The 22,887-nt window shown below is 37.9% G+C and overlaps 1 protein-coding gene across 5 annotated transcripts in view; it reads right to left on the bottom strand.

Annotated features, from left to right (window-relative positions):
• Nucleotides 1–22,887, bottom strand: part of USP47 (ubiquitin specific peptidase 47) — a 95,071-nt gene that overhangs the window by 8,167 nt on the left and 64,017 nt on the right. For 4 of the 5 annotated variants that reach the window (XM_038405149.2, XM_038405151.2, XM_043516717.1 and 1 more), the window contains 10 exons: nt 21,618–21,730; nt 20,245–20,349; nt 18,361–18,571; nt 17,773–17,888; nt 16,339–16,458; nt 14,188–14,965; nt 9,798–9,973; nt 9,507–9,587; nt 8,265–8,380; nt 3,969–4,087 (listed from right to left, as the gene is read on the bottom strand). In XM_038405149.2, coding sequence (XP_038261077.1) covers nt 3,969–4,087; nt 8,265–8,380; nt 9,507–9,587; nt 9,798–9,973; nt 14,188–14,965; nt 16,339–16,458; nt 17,773–17,888; nt 18,361–18,571; nt 20,245–20,349; nt 21,618–21,730 — 1,935 coding nt within the window. The remainder of the gene's footprint in view (nt 1–3,968; nt 4,088–8,264; nt 8,381–9,506; nt 9,588–9,797; nt 9,974–14,187; nt 14,966–16,338; nt 16,459–17,772; nt 17,889–18,360; nt 18,572–20,244; nt 20,350–21,617; nt 21,731–22,887) is intronic. The other variant, XM_043516718.1, reaches the window with a different exon arrangement.

Genomic DNA, 22,887 nt, shown 5'->3' with positions numbered 1-22,887 from the left:
GTCACAAATTTAATTAATGCGTTTGTTTTTTTAAATGAGCATCATCAGCACGGAAGCAGGTCCTCCGGAATGGTGGCCAAAGTATGAAGGGGCATATTAATCTTAGCATATCTGGCGTGTAAATACCTTGCAATGCCAACTACAAAAGTCCCATGTTCTCACCTTCTGGTGCAAATATTTATAATAAAAAAATATAAAGTGAGTAGTGTACACTTTGAAGTCTATGCTGAAATTGGAATCAATATATTTGAAAATGTAGAAGAACATCCAAAATATTTAATAAATTTCAATTGGCGTTCTATTGTTTAACCGTGTGATTAAAATGGCAATTTTTTTAATTGAAATTAATTTTTTTGAGTTAATCACATGAGTTAACTGCAAAAATCAACAGCCCTAAATCAAAGGCAATTGGGGAAGCACACACTCACGGAAATTAAGTTCAGATTGCACTGGCAACCTTGACTTTTGAGTGCTTCGGTATAGAAATCTTTTTTGTATGGAATTTCACAATATTTAAAAAAAAAAAAGAACATGAAACTAAGAAATTCCACTGTGTCCGAGGTAGGAGCCATTGACTCATTCATTTAACTCTTTGGGGCAGATCTCAGATTGATGCTTTTCTTGAAGGCTGCAATATTGTGCTCCAGAATTTTAAATTAAACCTCTACCTCTATGGTTGTGAAGAAAACTTTAAAAATGTGAAGCAAATATCTGTGAGCGCCTGCAGACATCCTAAAATAAATAGCGGTGAGAGATGTGAACTTTCCCTTTTCATTTCAAAGGGTTATTAATTCTGAAGTCAAAATTATAACACTGTAAATAAAAACATTAAGTATTTCACCACTGATCAAAACATACAAGAAAAGAATGGAATGATCTTAATATGATCCATTATGATGTCCTGTTCTGATGTAAATAGAAACTAGTTTGTGAGTGAATGTCTACATCATATGAAAGGCATCAGAATATTTTTGGAGTCCATACTCCTTCCTCAGGCAATAACAGATATCTTAGAGAAAATAGCACTGTCTACTCGCCTTCCTGATTGTATATAGAACCAATACTGGCAGGCCATTAAGTGGTTGCATTACAAAATCCAACATGCACACACATTTTTAAAAGCTCTGTAATTCTGGCAAAATAACTTTCACCAGATCCCAAAAAGGCACATTTGCAACCATCTGCTTGCCAAATTTCAAGTTTCCACCATTGACATCCCAGAGCTGTTCAAAAAGTCAGTATTTTATAAGGACTAAAGAGTGAGGATTTTTTTTCCATTCTTAGATCTGAAAATGATTAAACAGTTCTGGCTCAACCTATCAAAAATTTGCTCCCTAACTGAAAAAAAAAATTTTGACTGAAATTTGTAAAGATTGGAAAAAATATAAACAACTGAAAATTTGCAGAGAGGAGGGAGTCTGTTGCCATCGTTTCACTTTATATTCCTCCGCTTCTCTAGCAAGTTCCTTGTTTCCTCCGAGATTCTTCTCTTGGCTCTCTTCTGTTTCTCTTTCTCAGCTAATTTTACACATTGCCTGAAAGCTGATAAGGTGACGACTAAAAGGAAGACTTCGAGAAATACCGAAATGAAAGGCTCTTAAAGACAGCTGAAGATCGCAGAAGCCTCAAAAAATGCAAATGGAAACTGATGCTATACACATCAACAATAATGGTGCTAAACAAGGATGGAAAAGCAATAATTGACAGAACAGGCAGGGATGGAAGCGGTCTGCAAAGATTTCTACACCGAACTATTCACACCTCAAATAAAATGTCCCACTATGAACACTTCAACAGACCAATGAGCACACACTCCCGGTCCTCATCAGCCAAGTTTGACATGCAGTTTACCAAATGAAGGAACGAAAAGCTCCAGGAAAAGACAGACTGACAAATCGAAATAAGAGCTGAGGCCAAGACCTCTGGAAAACCCTTGCTCAGAGGTTTTGCTGCTACTTAGAAATGCAGCTGGAAGGAGTCCAACACCATTTTGTTGTACAAGAAGGGTGATCATGAAGATCTAAAGAACTATTGTCCAATGTGACTGCTCTCACGTCTGCAAACTATTCACCAAAACAACAAACTGACTTTTACAGAGTCTGAACGAGCAGCATCCAAGAAAGCAGGCAGGTGAATTTCAGCACACTGGACTATATCTTCACAAAAGCCACCTACTGGAGTGCTCAAGGAAACACATTTCTTTTATGCATTGCCTTTGTTGACTATGAAAAAGCTCTCGACAGCGTAGCAATCTATGTAGCACTGAAAGCTCTTGCAAAACAGGACACCAACACAAACTACACCAAACTATTAAAGGAAGCTAACTCACTGCACTACGGATATAACTCTGTTCGACACTCCCCTTCGCAGCCCCATCAAAAAAGGTGTGAAGCAAGGAGATGCAGTTTCACTATCAAACTACAGAAAATGCTGCAAAAATTCGACACAGAAAGCAATCAAGTTGGACTGAAAATAAAATGTATGCAGTCTAATGCCTTGGCAAAAGCCCAAATAATAGTCAAGGGAGAACAAATAGAAGTTGAATAATACATCTATTTGGGCCAAAAAGTTAACATGCACCACGATCAGGAAGGCGAACTCACACGAAGAAAGAAAGCTGGCTGGCGCGCACATTCAATGCTATCGAGGATATTTTCCAAGGAAAAATCAACAAGGCAATATGCGCCAATCTCTTCAAATCAACAGTATTGCCAGCAATGTTGTACGGCAGCAAAACATGGGCACTGAAGAAGATAGAGGAGCAACAACTGTGTCACGGAGAGAGCGATGGAAAGAAGAATTCTGGGGATCTCAATCCGCGACCGAGTCCCCAGTGAAGTGATCAGATAGAGTGGAGCGTAGGACGTCGTTGAAAACAGGAACAGTAAAATGCAATAGGCTGGGAATTAGCTAGGCTGACTGACAATTGATGAACTACTGCTGTTGCCGAGTGGTACCCAAGGGAACTGAAAACGGCTGACTTCTAAAAAGATGGGAAGATTTTATCGTGAAAAGTCATGGATGCACCCAGAAGGAAGGCCAGGATAAGAGAAGAATGGAAGACGTTGTGACTGGCGCAATCTATATGAGACCAATGAAGGTGATCAAGATGAACTGAAAGTTACCACTTAGAATGGAAACGCTTCTGCAACCTCAAGTGTAGGTACTGCTGCATTCTCAGCATCTGATACAAAGAGCCATAGATCCATGTAGGTGTAATGAATGTAGTTACATCTCTCACACACAAGTTTGCAAAGAAACTATGAGCAAAACTACTCCAGTATTTTTCAAAACCAAAGCCAGAGGACTGTGTATATGTGAGATTTCATCACAGATTCACAGAGAGCTACTACAAAAAAAACAACCCCCCAAAAAAACCAAACAAAACAGGCACTGCATCATGGCTAACTTAAAAAAAATTTCCCCTCTACCTCACCCCCTTTTGCAATTTATATTATCCCATTTTGATCACACTAGCACCACTGGTCTGAATAAATAATCTGAATCCCCTTATCTACTTCCCCACACTTGAAAAATTCTACTTCTTTGCTCTCTTGGGCAACTAAATTTTTGATAATCAACTAAAGTTGTATAATCGTTTTAATCATCCTTGTATGTGCAGGTAAGAGAGACTTTGTGCCTGGGCTGGTAAGTTTCTGTGTGCAATTCAGAAGGCTGCATTAAGCTTACATTTGAGTCCTCAGGGCTAGAAAATATACTACAAATAAATGGAAAAAGAATCTTGAAGTGCAGTTTTAATTATCTTCAGGAAAGTATAGAATGTAGAGTACAGTGAACCTAAAATAATTCAATAAACCATTCAACAAAAATATATATTTAACATGCTGTTATTAGCTGAAGGATTCTATTCCACTGACATACAAAAAATGCATTTATTCACAGAAGATACAATTCATTTTGATACAAAATGTTAGGGCTCTAACTTTTTCTCAATGTATTGTTATTACCGTCAAGTATTTCTAAGAAGACTTCCCAGTTGCTTGAAATATTAATATCTTCCTCATAGACATGATAATCCAGAAATACAGTGCCTGGATTCTTCCAGGTTTTCTTTCGTAGGCGAAACCTATAAATATGTTTTAGAAAACAGTAAGTTTTTGTTCACTGATACCAACGTACATTGGCAATGGATTCTATGACAATTTTTTTTGAGCCCTTGAGAAAGGTGTCAAAATCCATGACACTTACTTTACACTGCAATTGGGAGGCATGACTACAACATACCCAAGCTAGCTTTGAATGAGCTAGTTCGCTAAAAAGGTAAGTGAAGCTGCAGCAGCACAGACTAACTGCCCAAGTATGTACCCAGGGATCCTGTGTATGTACTTGTGTGGCTAGTCTGTGACATTATCTGTGCTTCTGTGGCTTCACTGCTATTTATGATCAAGATAGTGTGGGTATGTCTATGCCACAATCACATTTCCTGACATCTATACAGATGTACCTTTAAACACACAGAGGTTGCACAAACCACCCCTACTCTGCTCCCAACCACAGACAGGGTCTTCACTCCCGCAAGAGGCCCAAGATTTTCAACTATGACCAAACTTCATCTCTCTTTATTGGTAAATATGACTTTTCTTGCTTCTAAAAATTCCAATCTGGAGATTTTATAAAATTAACAGTAACCTTCACTCCAAGTGGCTGCATGGAAATCTGGACCCTTAAGCACATCAGTGCTGTCATTCATGACCACTGGAGCTGGTTGGTAGAGAGCAGTCTCTCTTCACCTAAGAGCTTAAGAATTTTCCTCTACAGCATACCCAATATGGCAGCCCTGGACTTCAGTCTTCAGCTATTAGATTTCTGAGAGGACCCTGAAATTGCTGGCTTGGGGACCAATGATCTATGTAGAACATAATTCTACTTTTAGCCAGCAAGCTGGTCTTAGGGAAAACTGTTTATTTTACGGCTAAATTTAAGCTGCTTGATGTATGCCCTCCAGCTATCAGACATGTGAAGCGCTCAGCAGAACTACAGTGTATCTACCGTATACTCTAATGGCAGTTTAAATGTTGTATAACTGGTGTTCTACTACGAATTGCAAGATTCTTAAAAAGGGGAAATAGCAGCAAGTTTATTAAATGCATAATCAAATACACTGAAATCTCATTAGATATGAAATACTGGAGTAAACTTTGTATGTTATTTAGGTTTCAGAGTAGCAGCCGTGTTAGTCTGTATTCGCAAAAAGAAAAGGAGTACTTGTGGCACCTTAGAGACTAACAAATTTATTAGAGCATAAGCTTTCGTGAGCTACAGCTCACTTCATTGGATAAGCTCACGAAAGCTTATGCTCTAATAAATTTGTTAGTCTCTAAGGTGCCACAAGTACTCCTTTTCTTTTTAAGAATATCTGAGGAACAGCGGGGGGTGGGGTGGGGTGGAGAAATAACATGGGGAAATAGTTTTACTTTGTGTAATGACTCATCCATTCCCAGTCTCTATTCAAGCCTAAGTTAATTGTATCAGCTCTCGTCTCCTAATGCCCCTATTCTACTTGCGCTACATTGATGACATCTTCATCATCTGGACCCATGGAAAAGAAGCCCTTGAGGAATTCCACCATGATTTCAACAATTTCCATCCCACCATCAACCTCAGCCTGGACCAGTCCACACAAGAGATCCACTTCCCGGACACTACGGTGCTAATAAGCGATGGTGACATAAACACCACCCTATGTCGGAAACCTACTGACCACTATTCCTACCTACATGCCTCTAGCTTTCATCCAGATTATACCACACGATCCATTGTCTACAGCCAAACTCTACGATATAACCGCATTTGCTCCAACCTCTCAGACAGAGAAAAACACCTACAAGATCTCTATCATGCATTCCTATAACTACAGTACCCACCTGCTGAAGTGAAGAAACAGATTGACAGAGCCAGAAGAGTACCCAGAAGTCACCTACTACAGGACAGGCCCAACAAAGAAAGTAACAGAACGCCACTAGCCATCACCTTCAGCCCCCAACTAAAACCTCTCCAACACATCAAGGATCTACAACCTATCCTGAAGGACGACCCATCACTCTCACAGATCTTGGGAGACAGGCCAGTCCTTGCTTACAGACAGCCCCCCAATCTGAAGCAAATACTCACCAGCAACCACACATCACAAAACAGAACCACTAACCCAGGAACCTATCCTTGCAACAAAGCCCGTTGCCAACTGTGTCCACATGTCTATTCAGGGGACACCATCATAGGGCCTAATGGCATCAGCCACACTATCAGAGGCTCGTTCACCTGCGCATCTACCAATGTGATATATTCCATCATGTGCCAGCAATGCCCCTCTGCCATATACATTGGTCAAACTGGACAGTCTCTACGTAAAAGAATGAATGGACACAAATCAGATGTCAAGAATTATAACATTCAAAAACCAGTTGGAGAACACTTCAATCTCTCTGGTCACTCGATTACAGACCTAAGAGTGGCTATCCTTCAACAAAAAAGCTTCAAAAACAGACTCCAACGAGAGACTGCTGAATTGGAATTAATTTGCAAACTGGATACAATTAATTTAGGCTTGAATAGAGACTGGGAATGGATGAGTCATTACACAAAGTAATGTAAAAAGTAAAACTATTTCCCCATGAAGAAAAGGAGTACTTGTGGCACCTTAGAGACCAACAAATTTATTTGAGCATAAGCTTTCGTGAGCTACAGCTCACTTCATCGGATGCTCACGAAAGCTTATGCTCAAATAAATTTGTTAGTCTCTAAGGTGCCACAAGTACTCCTTTTCTTTTTGCGAATATAGACTAACACAGCTGCTACTCTGAAACCTGTCATTATTTCCCCATGTTATTTCTCCCCCCCACCCCACCCTCCACTGTTCCTCAGATATTCTTGTTAACTGCTGGAAATAGCCTACCTTGCTTGTCACCATGAAAGGTTTTCCTCCTTTCCTCCCCTGCTGCTGGTGATGGCTTATCTTAAGTGATCACTCTCCTTACAGTGTGTATGATAAACCCATTGTTTCATGTTCTCTTTGTGTGTATATCAATCTCCCCTCTGTTTTTTCCACCAAATGCATCCGATGAAGTGAGCTATAGCTCACGAAAGCTTATGCTCTAATAATTATGTTATTTAGGTCTCTTAATGCATGACTCTCGTGTGTGAATAAGTGAGCCTAAATTAAACCAGACATACCAAAGAATCCTGAGATGACTCATCATACTTCTATTTTCTGACAATATTAAAATATTACTCTCTCTCATCTGTAGGTGGGTTATTCAGAGAGGTTTCAATTATGGCTTTTGAAACCTAGTGCTGATAAGGAGATGTTGCAAAGCTGCCATATACCGGGGAGCTCTAGGAAGCATTGTTTGTTAGTAGGAGTACACATGCGCAGGAGAATATGTGAGGACGACTGTATCTGGCCAATCCTTGTGCATAAGGAGAGGGACAGTGGGAAGGAATAATGGCTTCTTAAGCAGGAATGGGGAAAAAAAAAATAGTGGTGTTATTCTCCCCCCAAACTCTACCGACAGCTTTTCCTCACTAAACACATTTTTTCTTCTTGGGGGAAAACAAAACAAAACAAAACAAAAAACCACAGGAGAGATACTTAGAGGGTGGATGTCTGACTCACGTGGCTCATTTTGCAGATCTCCTCCAGCCCTGAGGCAAGAGGTTAAAGTGTATGGAAAAATCAGAAGAGGCAACATGTCAAAGCAATGCCACAGAGCATCATTTGTTCTACTTCTACACAGAAATGCTTGGACTGTATCTCTCAGAGACTAGTCTTTTTATTGTGATGTATTTTTCTTTTCTTCCCTTTTCTGCTTTTAGAGAAGTACTGTTACCTTTAACATACCCAACAGGCAATACCATCATGACAGAATAGAAGTGCAAACAGATCTGAACTTATAAATCGCAGTGGTAAGCCATTTCAATCAAAGGCATTTCCATTTACATAGCACTCCCTCAATCTTTCCAGATGGAATGAAGGCTAGAAATTTCCACAAATTAATCTTTTATATTCACAGTTTGGCTCAGACAACACAATAACTGATCACCTTTCAACCACCTCCAAAAAACAAAAAAAACAAAACAAAAAAGAACACTAAAAACTAGCTGGGACTGATTAATACTTTCTCCCATAAAGGAGAAACAAAATTTCCTCCTAATATTTATAGCAGATCCTCTTGGCTTCTGAGGAACAGAAAAACTCTTAGTTCTATTTAATCCAGCAGTTTTAATCTTGATTCTATGTTCTTTACCTGTCAATAGTCAGATCTAATCCACATTGCTCCCTGAGTTGAGGAAGTAGCTCCTCTTTTGACTGACGCACAGTCATTCCTTTAGCAAAAACAGCATCTAAAAGAAACTTGCATGGCTGTGAACACAACAAATGTACATTTATTAGTGCTAGAATTGTTTCTTTACAAAAAAAGAGTAAGGAAATCAGTATCTCTCATTCGTGCTATAGACTTGCTCAGTCTCCATCACCCTAGAAAATGACAGCTGAGAACTTTGTGTGAGCAAGATACTCAATTAAACTGATTCAAAACAGGCTGCTCTCATTAGTAGCTCTTTGCAGCTTATTTCCAGTTTATTTACAAACCAAAAACTTCACTTAAATAAAGGCATAGTAGTTAAGAATTAGATATTGTGTACATGATTAAAACTTCAGAAACATTATAAAACATATGATGGTGGCATTTGCCTTTTTCCCTAATAGAATAGATATATGGGCATTAAAATTATTTGGAAAGCTATTTTTCAATTAAATAAGTCCTGTCACCACACTGATGCCATCCTTTTTTTTTTATGTGCAATTTACTGGCTCCTTAGTACAGGACTTCCTCTGTTGAAGAAAGCTGTTCATATTTGGAAATTGATTTTTAATCAAAACATTGTCTGATCTTAAGTTAGTGATCAATTTCATTTCATGCATTATTCAATCAACTGCTTACACATCATATTAGTAACTGATGAAACTGCAGTGTATTTATTACACGTGTAAATAAAGTCCAACTTGGGTGCACTTGTAAACAATGCAATTTTTATGTGGAAATTGAAACAAAACATGGACTCTACAAAGTTATTTTTACAGTCACTTAATTGTACTTTAAGTCTCAAATGGTTCATTAACATGTCAATCAACTATTACAAGACAGTCACTTTTGTTTCTAGCACTACTACAAGACTAATCTAGTGCAAACAGCTATATCACCATATTCAATTACTGAATCTTTCCGACAAGTGTTGCTTTGCAGTATCTGATGGCAGTAAATATTCTAGCACTACATTATTGGAAAACATGACACCCATCAGAGAGTTCTTTCAATGTAAATTGTCTAGTTAGGGAGGCTTTCGGGAAAGAGAATGCATGGAGTGAAAAGTGAAAATTTAGTGGGAATTTTACCCTTAAGATTTTTTTGGGAAAAATTAAGACTAATGCACATTTCAGTGTCTTCATACACTACTTTTAGAAGATTTTAATATATAAATCTACTTACTTCTGGCTCATTTATCAAGAGCTGGTACACTTTGACTCTGTATTCCCCCTTCTTAAGTGCTCTTCCAAGTCTAATAGTTATCTATTAATTGAAAAGAATAATCAGAACTGATATTAAAAGTCAAAAGTTAGTTCTCTTCTAACATTGCATTAACACTACCAATGTAGCAAGGATGCCATGAAGTAGGGTAGTGAATTTCATCCAATTAGTCTGCAAAAGTTGTCTAGTCAGCCAACTAAATTTGGTTCTATTGTATAAGTTTTTAATGATTCAAAAGCTCATTTGATTAACCTTATTGTCATCAGAAAATGATGAAAGTGTCTCATTCAGCCGAACACTCTCAAACTCTTGATTGCTGGCATAGACTCGAAAGACCTTGAAGTGAGAGGAGAGAACTCCAACAAAGGGCTCCAAGTTTTGCTTGAAGGCAGACAGCGTAATTCTTTTATCAACATGCACTAGCAACCCTAAAAAACAAAAAACAAAAATAAAAACCCAACCTTGTGTTACAAAGTGCCCATTTAATTTGTTAAAGTGTGTTTCCATGTACTTGTTCACAGGTATTTGTATGGTAGCAATGCCTAAGAGTGCCAGTCATGGACCAGGTCCCTATTCACATTTTATATATATTAGATACTTTATGGCCCCCATTACCATAATATCAGAGTGCCTCACAATCTTTCATTAGGCTCAAACACCTCTGTGATTTAGTGAAGTATCATTAACCCCATTTTAAAGATGGGGAACTGAGGCACTGAGAACCTAAGTGTAAAATTTTCAAAACCATCTAAATTGCTTAGGGGGGCCTTTCAAAATTTGAACCTAAATGGCTTATCCACTGTCAAACAGGAAGTCTCTGGCAGAGCAGGGAACTAAACTTGGGTCTCTAGTGTCTAACCATGAGATCATTCTTCTTCTTCTTGGAATTTTACAAGTTTGAAAACTATACAAGATTGTAACTAAATCAATTTATTCTATCTAAAAATCCACATTTTTAAGCCCTATGGGAATTATTCTAGAATATCCTAATAATTTCTATGGGTGGACGGATGCATCGCAGACATGTGGCAATAGGAAGGTTCCTTTGCTCAGTGTTCAACTTTACATTTAAATCCATCAGGAAATGAGCGCTTCGATTTACTGTTACATTTCAGTCTGCTTCTGTTTTGGTTTCTATATGGTTTTGTATTAGAGTTGGGAAAAGTAATAGTAATAACGTTTTCCAAATAAAGTCTTAGTATTTTGTATCATAAAGACAACATATAATATATTGCTTTTACCAACAGCAGCTTTGTGAAACTCAGTGTTGAACATAATTACACCGTAAGAAAAACAGACTTCAGGAGAATAACTGAAAGCTAGAGATCTGGTCCCCCAAATTGTGGGGCATACCCCATGGGGGTGTAGAGGAATGTTCAGGGGGCATGGCAGGGAGCACCAACCAGTCCTGTTCTACCCCCAGCTCCGCTTTGGTTCCCAGCCATGTCCCGGCATGGAGATGGGGTGGGGAGAGCAGACAGATTATATTATGGGTAAGGGTCGGGGGGGGGAGAAGATATGACATCTAAATGCCTATCACTATTTATCTGGATCTAGAGCCATAGTCTAGGTGTTTCTATCCCATTACCAACACTATATGCCATCCAGCTTTTATGCAAGTCTCTAGCTAGCAGATGTGAATTTGAAATCCTACCCATTACCCTGCCATTGGAAGAAAGGAGCATGCTTCCCCGTCTCTTCAGCCCATCCAGGAGCCTCTTGGCTACTTCACTGTGTATGTGGGGGCTGCCACAATTCTACTCTACCGAGGATGGATGTGTTTGCTACTTCTGTACCCACCTCGCCCTGGCTGCTACCGCTCCATCAGTTGCTACTCACAGCTTTCCCAATCAGCAGATTAATTTCCCAGATTATTCTCACTTGAACGGCTGCCCACAACATTTTGAAAAGCTGTGATGAGACATAAGAGGCCCTACAGCACTTTGTTTACAAGTTCAGAAAGGCATCACTACACTGGTTCTTGTTTGAAAGGTTTGCAACCAATAAAAATATTAAAATAATTTTAAAAAGAAAGATCAGAAATGATGATTTAGGTCCTTCAACGCTCCAGAGAAATTTTCCTACTTGCAACTAGCTTTTCAAGACCTTTTTGTATCTTCAATCTCAGTATATTATTTGTATATCAAACTATTAAATATATTTATTGTGCTATAATTCAGTTATTTTTATACTCAATAGCAAGTCTCAAAGCTTTAATGTACTAGTCCATAATGAAGAGTAACAAGAAAACCTGCTTGCTTAGAATATTTTTTCATGTATGCAATTTGAACTAATTTAAGAATTACAAACAATTGGAGCCTACTATTTAGACCTAGTCACGTTAGGCAGTATTACTCCAAGAATACTTTTTTTAGAGCCAAAGACAGCATGGTGAAACACCTGTCCTACTGAAATCAATCGAACTATGCAAATAAGGCAAGCAGGATTGGTCCCTTATTTCCAGACAGGAAGAACTGTCAAGGGCAGATCCTCAGCTTACACAAATTGTCATAATTCATGAACTTCAATGAAGCTATGACAATTTACACAATTTGAGGATCTGCCCGTCTGCCAGTAACTAGCCTTTATCATTGCTCATGAGAAAGGATACAAAGATGCAATTTATGGAGCTTATTTGTAATATAACATTACAAACCAAATTAAACTATACTATACAACAGTGGGAATGCGCTGCTTTTTCTAGATTTAATCTTAAGTAACGAAAAGTACAGTGAAAGGGACTTATGACAAATGATTGCTAAAATAGGAGAAAATACATAGATACATTAAGTAATTTTTGGATGCTCTCAGAGTTATTTTCTGAAGAGAAATCTAAGTATAAAACATAACTCCAAACTTAACATACTTCAAAATTGTTTATGCTGCTGTACAAGATATATTGAGGAAAAATTGCTGAAATATACCACCAAGTCATACAATGCAATAAGAAAGCATAAAAATTAACCTAAGAAACTAATACTTTTGTTTACCTATTCCTGTTAAATTGATCAGTATTTGCAGTGGTTCAAAACCAGATTAGGAAGAAAGTCTTTTCAAGTTTTAAAGGGAGATATTTTACAATTTTTGTTCCAACTTCTGCAGTATCTATGATTCTCTAATTGCGGTTTTATAATAAAAACAAATGTTCAGTAAATGTTGTGCATCAAAACCATAGCTACAGGTTACAAAGGAAGTTTATTTACTCTATTCTTACAACTTCAAGATGTCTGGTTTCATAAAAATCCTTCAGTTCACAAAAAAAGTCCATGACCACCCACATTTTCACTTGGTCATCTCTTTTAGCATGCTAATGTAAATTTATACTACTATAGATACCTTGTATTTTTCTTAATACCCAAACTTCTCTTCACTTTCTAATTGCTGCTATTAATTTCATGCCAGTCTCCATTATATACCACCTACAAATAATCTAATATGGCTTTGTTCTTCTTTTCTATATGCATATGTTTAAAAAAATTGTATAAAATATATGTTAAGGATCAACAGCAATATGACTCATTTGTGTTAGACTCTCTTCAAATTTGGTATACCATTTTATCTGGGACCAGATATTCCCCTGTACTTAACCTACTGAACTTAGGTTAGTGTTACTCTACTCTAGTCATACTCTAGAAACCTTAGATCAATAGCTGCGGAAACAAAATGCATTTTGTTCCACAGGAATTCAAGTGTCTTTACAATAAAAATTATATCTAAAAACAAAAATGATAGTATCAGAATTGTTTGGGTAAGCTATCGCTACTATTTGCTCTTTACAAGCAAACACATTGTAGGACATTGTATGAAGTCAGAAAAGCTATATCGCATCTATCTCTAGCCATTTTTTTTTTTCAATAAATATATACAAGGTGCTATTTCCAAGAAAATGAAGAATTATGACTGTCATTCTGTTGTTCACTGGGAAACTTCACCACTTTTCTTACAAGAGCTAAAATATTGTAACATGGCTTAGCAAGAGAACTTGAAAATATATTGTTGCCACATTGCTAAGCATTTTGAAAAAATGCATTAAAATCAAGTGCTTCAATGGTCTAGTTCAGCAGTTCTCAAAAACTTTAGCAATCCAAGGATCCCCGTTTTGATTTAAAATTTTTCGAGCATCCCCAAGTCCCCCTTTCAGCCCTAGGCCCCGCCCCCCACTCTACTCCTTCCCCCAAGGCCCCACCCCGTCCCACCTCTTCCTGCCCCCAGCTCACTCCATTCCCCTCCGTCACTTGTTCTTCCCCACCTCACTCACTTTCACCAGGCTTGGGTGCAAAGGTGTGGGATTCAAGCTCTGGAAGGAAGTTTGGGTGCGGGAGTTCCGGGAGCAGCGCAGAGTCACGGCAGGCGAGGAGCCTGCCTTAGCCCTGCTGCGCTGCCAGACTTTTAGCACCTAAAATTTCCCGGTTTGGTTTCAGTAGCCTCTGGGAGCTGGAGCTAGAGCCTGATTCTGGGAGGCGCTGGGAGAGGAAGGAATTGATCAGCATGGCCTGGGGACCCCCAGGGGTCTGCAGACCCCAGTTTGAGAAATGCTGGTCTAGTTAAATTGTAATAGTCTGTAAAAAAAACAAAAAGTATCTCCATGTTAAAAGCTAGATGGATTAAAAGGTATTTTTAATAAAATAGAATAAATACATACATTTCTGTCCTTCTCCTGAACTTTCATCTGCAGCATACGGCTCTGCTTTGAAGTACATGTATTGTGCTTCTCCCGTACTCTTGCCACTTTCATCATATTCACTGTCAGTTCCAGAATCTTCTTCTGCTGTGTCCCAGGTTTCTTTTTTTCCTTCATTTGCTTTAGATCTCCTACTACTTGTGATGCTATGAGAGTCAAGTCCATTAGCCAAGGGGATCGGGGCATTGTCCACATTGCACAAAGTGTCACTGCTGTGACTGGAACTAAGAATATCACTGTCCACTGAACTTGTGCTTCTGTCATTATTCACATCAGAATCTGACCGCTCCTCTGACTGGAAATTTTCTGGATCAGAAATCTGAATTTGGTTTTCAAGTTCTCTGTTTTCTACTGATGTTAAAGAGTCTACCTCATTCAAAGGTGATTCAATGTTTTCAAAGTCACTTGCTTCTGTGCTCTTGCTACTGTCTCCATTATCCCCTTCCTGCTCTTGCTGTAACGACAAACTTTTGAGTTTTTCAGTGCTCTCTTCCAGGATAGCCTCTACAGATATCATATTACCCAGAGGTCCTTTCACTCTTGCACAGGCTTCATCCAAATTGCCCGAATCTCCACTCGCTTTTTGATTGACTGTCCTTTTAAATTGAGACCCAGGAGTGTGTTCTGGCAATGAAACATATAGCCTGATTGTGTTTGCATGACAATCCAGAAGTTTCCACAAATGGGAGTCCGTATATGCCATCTGGCGATCCAAAGACTCTGAACTTTCAACGAATACCTAAATATAAAATCATACAATTATTCTAAATAGCTATGTTAATAGTATAGGCAACAACATACAATATATACTAGTATTCAGAATGCATTGGAAAGATGACAGTATAAAAAAAAGTTACTCTATTTTTAAATCCCAGTTTTAGAGGAGATTTAATAAAGAATACCTAGCTTATTAATCATTTTGAAAGCTAAATAATTTAGTTTTGCATATATTAAATAATCATACTAGGCAGATTACAAGCAAGTTGTAAATAGGTGGATAGGGCTCCTATCAGCACTATTTGACAACTAAAATATTGCAGGCCAAATTTTAAAAACACTTCCCTACATCTAGAAGGGTAATATGCATACAGAGTAAGGTGTACCTGTGCACTTGTATTTTTATGATGGAGTCAAGGTTAAGACCCTTTTGGAAGAGGGACCCCAAGTCTCTTTCTTAAACAATATCATAAAATCAAGTAAGTGCAAGCCCCTAAATATATGCATGGTTGATGCAAAACCATAGGTTATTTGCATCTTAAGTTTCAAAGGGCTGTTTTGGTGGGAGGTGAATTCCTATTTCCCTTCCTCAAAGGTTTCCATGCTTTACTGAGATTTCCTCAGATGAAAAGGCTTTGATGCAAGCTCATTCTGGAGTCGATCAATATTGTTATTTTGCTCAGCTACAGAACAATACAAAGCCCTCACAAACCCCTGCTGATCCAGATGCAATATTCCTATGTAGCAACATGTTCTGATACCAACAAACCATTCTTGATCCCAAGCCTCAAACCCAGAAGATAATTAATGGAAGAAAATGTCCCTTGTGACCAATTAAAACCACCACAACAGTAGACACCAGGACAAAGCTCCATATGCCAAAATACAAAATTATTCAAGTTCTCACCTGCACTAAGAACCTACTGTTGGAAATATTTACTATAAATACTCTGATCAAAGCTACTGGATTGTAAGAACAGGTTTTTTATTTGTTTGTGTTTAAATTCTGAAGGAACTCCCTTTCCAGGAGCAGATATAATGGTCCAGGGTCTTGAAATACGAATTATACCAGTCTGTGAGCAAAAGACTGCCCTAGCTGCCTTCATAAGATCCTAGCACTAATGCTGGTGAACTTCAAAGATCAGTCAGATTGCAGAATGCTGGAAACAGTTCAACCTGTCTTATCCATGTGGTTTCAGATAACTCTCTTACCCTAGCTCTCTTAACAGTACAAAATTTGTGAGGTTCTCAAAATAAGAGGGGGTTTTGAGCTGAAGAAAAAAAATGAAGTAAATGATATATCCAGTTCTACATAGATTTTTCTAACTTTCACAATACTTAAGTAATGGTTATAAATATATTAGAAAAGAATGATTTAAAAAACAGAGATCTTACCTTATTACTTCGAAAAAAGCCTTCAGCTTTCAGCGTTTTGCTGCCCACACTGAGAAGACGCAAGTCATTGTAGCAACGTTCCAGTACTACCCGCATTGTTTCAGCGGGCAGACGTACAGCCTACAACACCATAATGCAGTTTAAGAAAAACAGTATATCCTTTCATAAATATTTTTACTTGATTTCTAAAAGCTACCACATGGGAGGAGAAAGTTTGGTTATTATTAGAATACATAAAATAAAGAGATTAAATCAGGCTGATTAAACTGTTTAAAAAGTTTGAAGGGAACAGTACAAACCATTCAGTCTCACTGTTTTCGTCTTGTCATACAGGATGAGAACAAGGGTACCTTAATGAAATTAGAAGGCAATAAATTCAGAACATAAACAAAATACTGCTTTAACTGATATGCAGTGAACTTTTGAAATTCAGTTCTGCAGGAGGCCAGAGTAACAAACAAATGTTTTTAAGAGGGCTGGTTAAATTTTTAAATGGCTAGATATTTGTAGCTGTGCAAGTTAAGAAGATTGGATTCTTCGCACACACTCATTCTTCAGGACATAATCTGACCATCTTCTGAAGCATCAAGTATTCCCCACTGGTCAGCCATTTTCTATAAGAGTTTTGATAAAATAAGTTGAGTGAAATTTTTTTTGAAAGCAAACACAAAAACAGGATCAGTTTCAAACCCTGTGAAATAGAAACAGCAGCAAAATTTTGAATTTTGCAGGAGATTTTTTTCCTTCCTTTTTCCAGTGATATTTCATATTAGGAACAGTTATATGGGAAGTTACATAAGGACTGACTAAACTCAGTTTTATTCCAGTGTAATTCTAATAGTGACAGTGGAGTTACTGTAGTCTTATACCACTACAACGATGGCGAATCAGCCCCCAAATGAAAGCATCCTATGCTATATAAAGCGGACAAAAGTAGTAACCTGCAAGAGCAGTAAAACGCAGTAATCCCATAATATAACAAATTCTATCTCACTTATTTAGAAGCTGAAATTCAGATTTCAGGATTACGCTGGAATTTGAGCCATATATATTCATTCATTCATATTAACACTGAGCGTGAGAGATTCCCTGCTGAGCCTCTGAGGGGCAGCACAGAACTTTCAGCTCTGGGGATGAAGGGACTTATCCTAATTCTTGGCTGTTCTCAGGGAAGAAGAGGACAGCAGCGCTACATATTATTACCCCACCACTAGCATGCTGCCTACACCAGGGGCTTGTTTGGGAGTCTTTGCATGCAACTGTACACTTGTTCTGCTGTGTCTGTGTCACAGGAATCTTCTCCTGGCTGGATATGGGGCTGTCGGGTCCCTTTTATGTAGTCTGAAGGCATGGGAGCAGCATGAGGTTCTCACCCATGGTATTTAAATCATACTACGTTTTCATATTTAGATTGAATTAAAAACTATAAGTTACCTTTGAAATGAGTTCCTTGAATTCTGTAACTGTCTGATTCAAGTAAGCTCGCACACTAATAGAAGGAGCAACCGATTCAGTCTTTAGGTCTACTACATGAACCTTCACCATAACCTCTGTAGCAAAGAGAAAATATGGTACAAGACATGATTCAGTTAAAAAAAATATAGAAGTGTGATGTTTACAGTATACCGTTTAAAGACTATCATTAAATACACATGTGTTTTAACTCACTCCACTAGCAATCACAATCACAGCATTCTACTTTCAGGCAGTAAGATAAGCAACTAATTTAATGCCAACTAGATAAAAATGCTATTCAGTGTATTGTCTAATTATAGCAATGCTTTCTAGCATTGCTTTAATTAAAAGACTGTCAGCATCTGCTACATAAAAATGTAAATTAAAATAGTTAACACTTCTGAATGCTGCAGGTTTTACTAGAATCTAATTCAAGAAAAAAATCTCATCCATTCACACTCTTAAGCATTTGTTTCACATTGCAGAGTTTGTATTTATCATCATCATCACCACACCATACATTATAACTTTAAGCTGATTTTGGATTTATGGAACTATATTTCTTACCTCCAGGTTTATAACACTGGAAAACCTGGTCAGGTCTTCTTGTTTCCAAAAGTAAATCAAACATGTATGTTGATTTGACTCCTCCAAGTAAGAGTCCCATTGGTATATCCTCCTCCTCTTCTTCAAATGATCGCTCCAAATAATCATGGAACTCATCATATTTAACAAGACGACAGCAGTCCAGAGGAACTGCTTCTTCTATATCCATTATCTAGAATGTAAATGCAGAAGTGAAATTAAATACTATTTCACAATAATGTATATACATTTTTTCTTTATCATGCATTTCTTCCCCCTCCCACAACAGCCCTTTGAGAATCCAGGCATGGTTCTTCCTGGCTGCATTAACTTCTCACATGAATCCTAGTCAAGGTCCTACTACCACTACCCTTTCTCCCACACATCACTTGGCACACACAGTTTTTAACTGGTAATGTCACTTGGATTATGGCTTTGCATGCCAAACAATCCCGAATAAAAGTGAAAGAGCTGCTGTGCTCAGAACCTTATGCTACTTCTTTTATCAGGCCAACAGAAGAACGTTTGATGTTTGTTTTTCAAACTAGACAGAGTGGTTGAAGACAAATTTGTCCTGCTCAAAGCAACTATGACGAGAAAGAGAAGAGAAGAATACAAGTGAAACCAAGAGTAGTTAGGAAAGGTGATTGTGGAAACAGGGACCTTGAGCACCTGAAGACACAATCTAAGAAAAATGTCTGGACAATAACGAAGGTTACATACTGGCTATAAGTGGTGACTTCAGGGCCATGACATAGGTACTGTAAGCCCCAATTAATAGAGAGTCATGTGATCACATCACAATGTGAATTCAGTTTAAAAAACTAAGCTCCTATTCCATGATTGCAAAGAAAAGCTTGAAAATATGATGCAAGAGTAACTGACGGAGCAGCATCTGCATGTATTGTTTCAGGCTAAGAGGAATGAATTGCCCCATGCATCTCAAATGGGGTATTCACTCCAAGACCCGCTGCTCTGGAGGGCCATGCTAACACCACTCTGGCAGAGAACATGGTGAGAGGCAGGAATGAAAGAACACAGCAGGTCCAATCCATCCACCAAAGCAGATAAAGCCCAGCAGCTGGGGTTAGCACTGAAGGGCCCAAATGCTACCACTACTTGTGTGTGTGGTGATGGTGGGGGAGAGGGGGTTTCGGAGGTGAGGATGGCAGGCAGAGACTGACCTTGCTGCCTCTTGTAGGAAGGAGATGGAAGCCCACTGTGGCTGCCCCCAGGCAACCCTGTCACCATTAGATTACACAGGAGTTGTGGTATGCCTAGGGTCCTGGATTTCCTTAATCCATCCCTGGCCTGGTTGTCCTTTATAGTTGGATGTCTTTCGAAATCTGAGCATCTACAACACGCTTCTTTTAGTCTATCTGAAAAGAGTCATCCATTGGCCCTCTAGAATTAGGAATAATGTCACTGGATCAAGTGTTCAGAAGCCTTCATGACAATTAGCTTTTGCTTATATTTATTTTCACGCTATTACTGCAATCCTACTATAAACTGTCATACTTCTCAAAGTATGGAGATCAGAGTTAAATCACTGATAGAAGGGAAAAAAAATCACTTGTGATAAACCAACCACGAAGATGGCACTGAGGTTTCAGAATATGGTATGTGAAGTCAAACTGGTTTTTAAAAGGAAGTGTTGGTGCCACACCAATTATACAAAAACCTCATAGCTATCAACGGAATAAGTGTCAGTAGTATCAAAATAGAATGCCTTGTGCTGCTTTTCTATATAAAGAAAGCAGTCAAAGATGGTAATATGAACATACAAAAATATACTATGGACAAATATTATACATCTGTCAAATTACATCAGCCAGTTTTGCTACATTGCCATCCCTGATGCTGTACCTTGTAAGCTATTTCTACAGCTTCCTTCAGTGTCTTGTCCTTATGTACTTCTAATTTATTTTCCATCATTATTTGTTTCACAGGATGCATGCAGAACAATTTTATCTGTAAAAACATCAATAAAATAACCTTAATCTGTCACAAACGCATTTGCAAATACAGTAGTCATTTATTCAAAATCCTATTACCAGAAAATCTGATCCTAGTGTGACCCCAATTAGCCTTACAATAATCATCCGCTAATAAGCTGTCAGTGAGCCTTTTAGCACCTATTAATGCTAATCAACAGCATTTAATGCTTTATATTCTGTACTTTAAACAGTTAGTTATTGAATTTATTTTCAATAGAATTGTTTTTAATTCTTTAACAAAGTACCAAGTGTTAAGCATTAACACCACAAAGCTATTGATTAGCTCTAACAAGTGCTCAGAGGCTAACTGAGAACCTATTAGCAGGTGATTCACTAACAGAGCTACATGCGAGCAACTGCAGCTCAACATACAACTTCCTTTTATCCAAATGCCTGGATATCTGAAAGTTTGGGGTGTCTTCCTGGCCACTTGGATAAATGGAGCATACTGTAATGTCTTCTAGTGTAAAACTATGTTTGAATGGACAGCCATATCTTGAACTAACCAAACAAAACACAGCTGGAGCAGTACTTCAGCTTTTGCCTTATCTCAACTGATTGAAAACGTTTTATAAGGCAACACTGGGGTTAAGGTGGAAGAGAAACTGAATAGCAGTATTTGCTGAACAAAAGGTTTAAAATTACAAGTCACGAAGTGCCAGATCCAGAACTAGAGAGATTGTCTACTAATTGGTTCAATATAAAGAAATACATTTTATATTAAAATGCATCCTCTTTCAAAATCTACCAACAAAGGATGTGAAAGTACAGTTTCACGTTAATATAATTTTTAAGGCTTTCACTGCAAAACAGCATCTGCTCCTAAGGCAGACTGACTGAAATTTACCCTAAGAACTGCATGATCACAGCTCCCATACTTTTTCTTGTTATACATTTTCCAACCAGAAATTTAAATTTAAAAACCAGACGAGAAATCTCATTTCTGAAGGAAACTTCTAGGGGCCACACTGGTATATAGAAAGATTTTGAGCGTCAGAGACTGCTAAAATATGGCACTTTTGTTTACTTAGTGGTTTAAAATTCTGTAATCTAGCTGACTACAGATGATAGCCCTCCACTTTGTATGGCATTCAGATATGTAGCGCCTTAGTTTTTATTGAGTTACTTATGTAAATACTTCACACACTATATAAGACTCATGGTATTGTAGTAATCATTAACATATTTCAACTGTTCTTAACAGAAGTTTAGAGTCAGTGTTAAGCAACCTGGAATTCTAACCTTGCAAGTATTGCGCTCAATTTCACGTTGCTTCTTTTCTTGCTCTTCTAACTCTCTCTCTTTCTGTACCAATTGTTTAATATGCTCTGGATATTCATTCATTTCAAGAAATTCTATAAATAAAAACAAAATTAAATGGTGATTAAAAATGAAGTTACTTTTTAAATGGCACTTTTTTTCTGGAATTCTTTACTGCAAAATCCTCTCAGCAACCTGACAAATTCCTCCCTTCCTATTTTACTCTTTTCAGTTAAACTGACTGTTTTCGCCTGTGTTTTAAGGGGAGGTGAAGTCAACTTGATGTTATTTCTTCAGTTGTACTCTAGCATTATCAAAGAGGTTGGAATTCCACTAAGGGCAGTTTTCAGAGTAGCAGCCATGTTAGTCTGTATTCACAAAAAGAAAAGGAGTACTTGTGGCACCTTAGAGACTAACAAATTTATTTGAACATAAGCTTTCATGAGCTGTAGCATGTACAGCTCATGAAAGCTTATGTTCAAATAAATTTGTTAGTCTCTAAGGTGCCACAAGTACTCCTTCTCTTTTTACTAAGGATAGTGTTAGATAATAATGCAGAGTCAGCAAGGAGTTTTGCTGTTTCTCAAGAGTGTCAAGACTGAAGACTATGTTCTAAAAAAGAAGTTTTTTATTACGATCAACTCACACATCCAGGAATAGGAGAATATTCCAACTTATATCATCAATATAATAAAATAAATGTGTTTTTAATACAGAGCAGTGCACTAGGTAAGATTCTGTGCTACAAAGGGAGAAATGTAAAATCTGTGACATTTCTCAAAAAGTTAAAGGAGGAACAAGTTAACACCTGCAAATGAAGCTGTCTTTTGGCCTACAAGTGTCACACGCCCTGTGGAACTGGACACATTCGTAAAAAGTAGTTTAGGATGTCACCTCCTTTGTAGAAGATGTGGGCTGGCCATAGTTAGGCACAGGACAATAGGAAAATATCATCATAAAGGTTAGACACTGATGATGCTGAAAATTGAGAATCCTCACGATTTTTGATTCCTGAGAAAATACTATCCAATGCATCTTTGTGAAAACATGTTCGGCTGTTGATTAAAATTACAGGTTTTGTGGAACTTCGGAGTAAATAGCATATGGAAATTACTGGTTCTTGCTGGAAATGACCATTATTATTTCAGTCATTCAAATTTTGCATCACGTCTATGTTCTCTTCTCTTAGATATTCTATTTTAGCAATATATTTTGTCAAAATCCTTGGGCTGACAGCATTCTATCAACAATT

Source organism: Dermochelys coriacea, chromosome 6, assembly GCF_009764565.3.
Source record: "Dermochelys coriacea isolate rDerCor1 chromosome 6, rDerCor1.pri.v4, whole genome shotgun sequence".
In the NCBI taxonomy this organism is placed as follows: domain Eukaryota; kingdom Metazoa; phylum Chordata; order Testudines; family Dermochelyidae; genus Dermochelys; species Dermochelys coriacea.
This window is presented reverse-complemented; position numbering and strand designations above follow the sequence as displayed.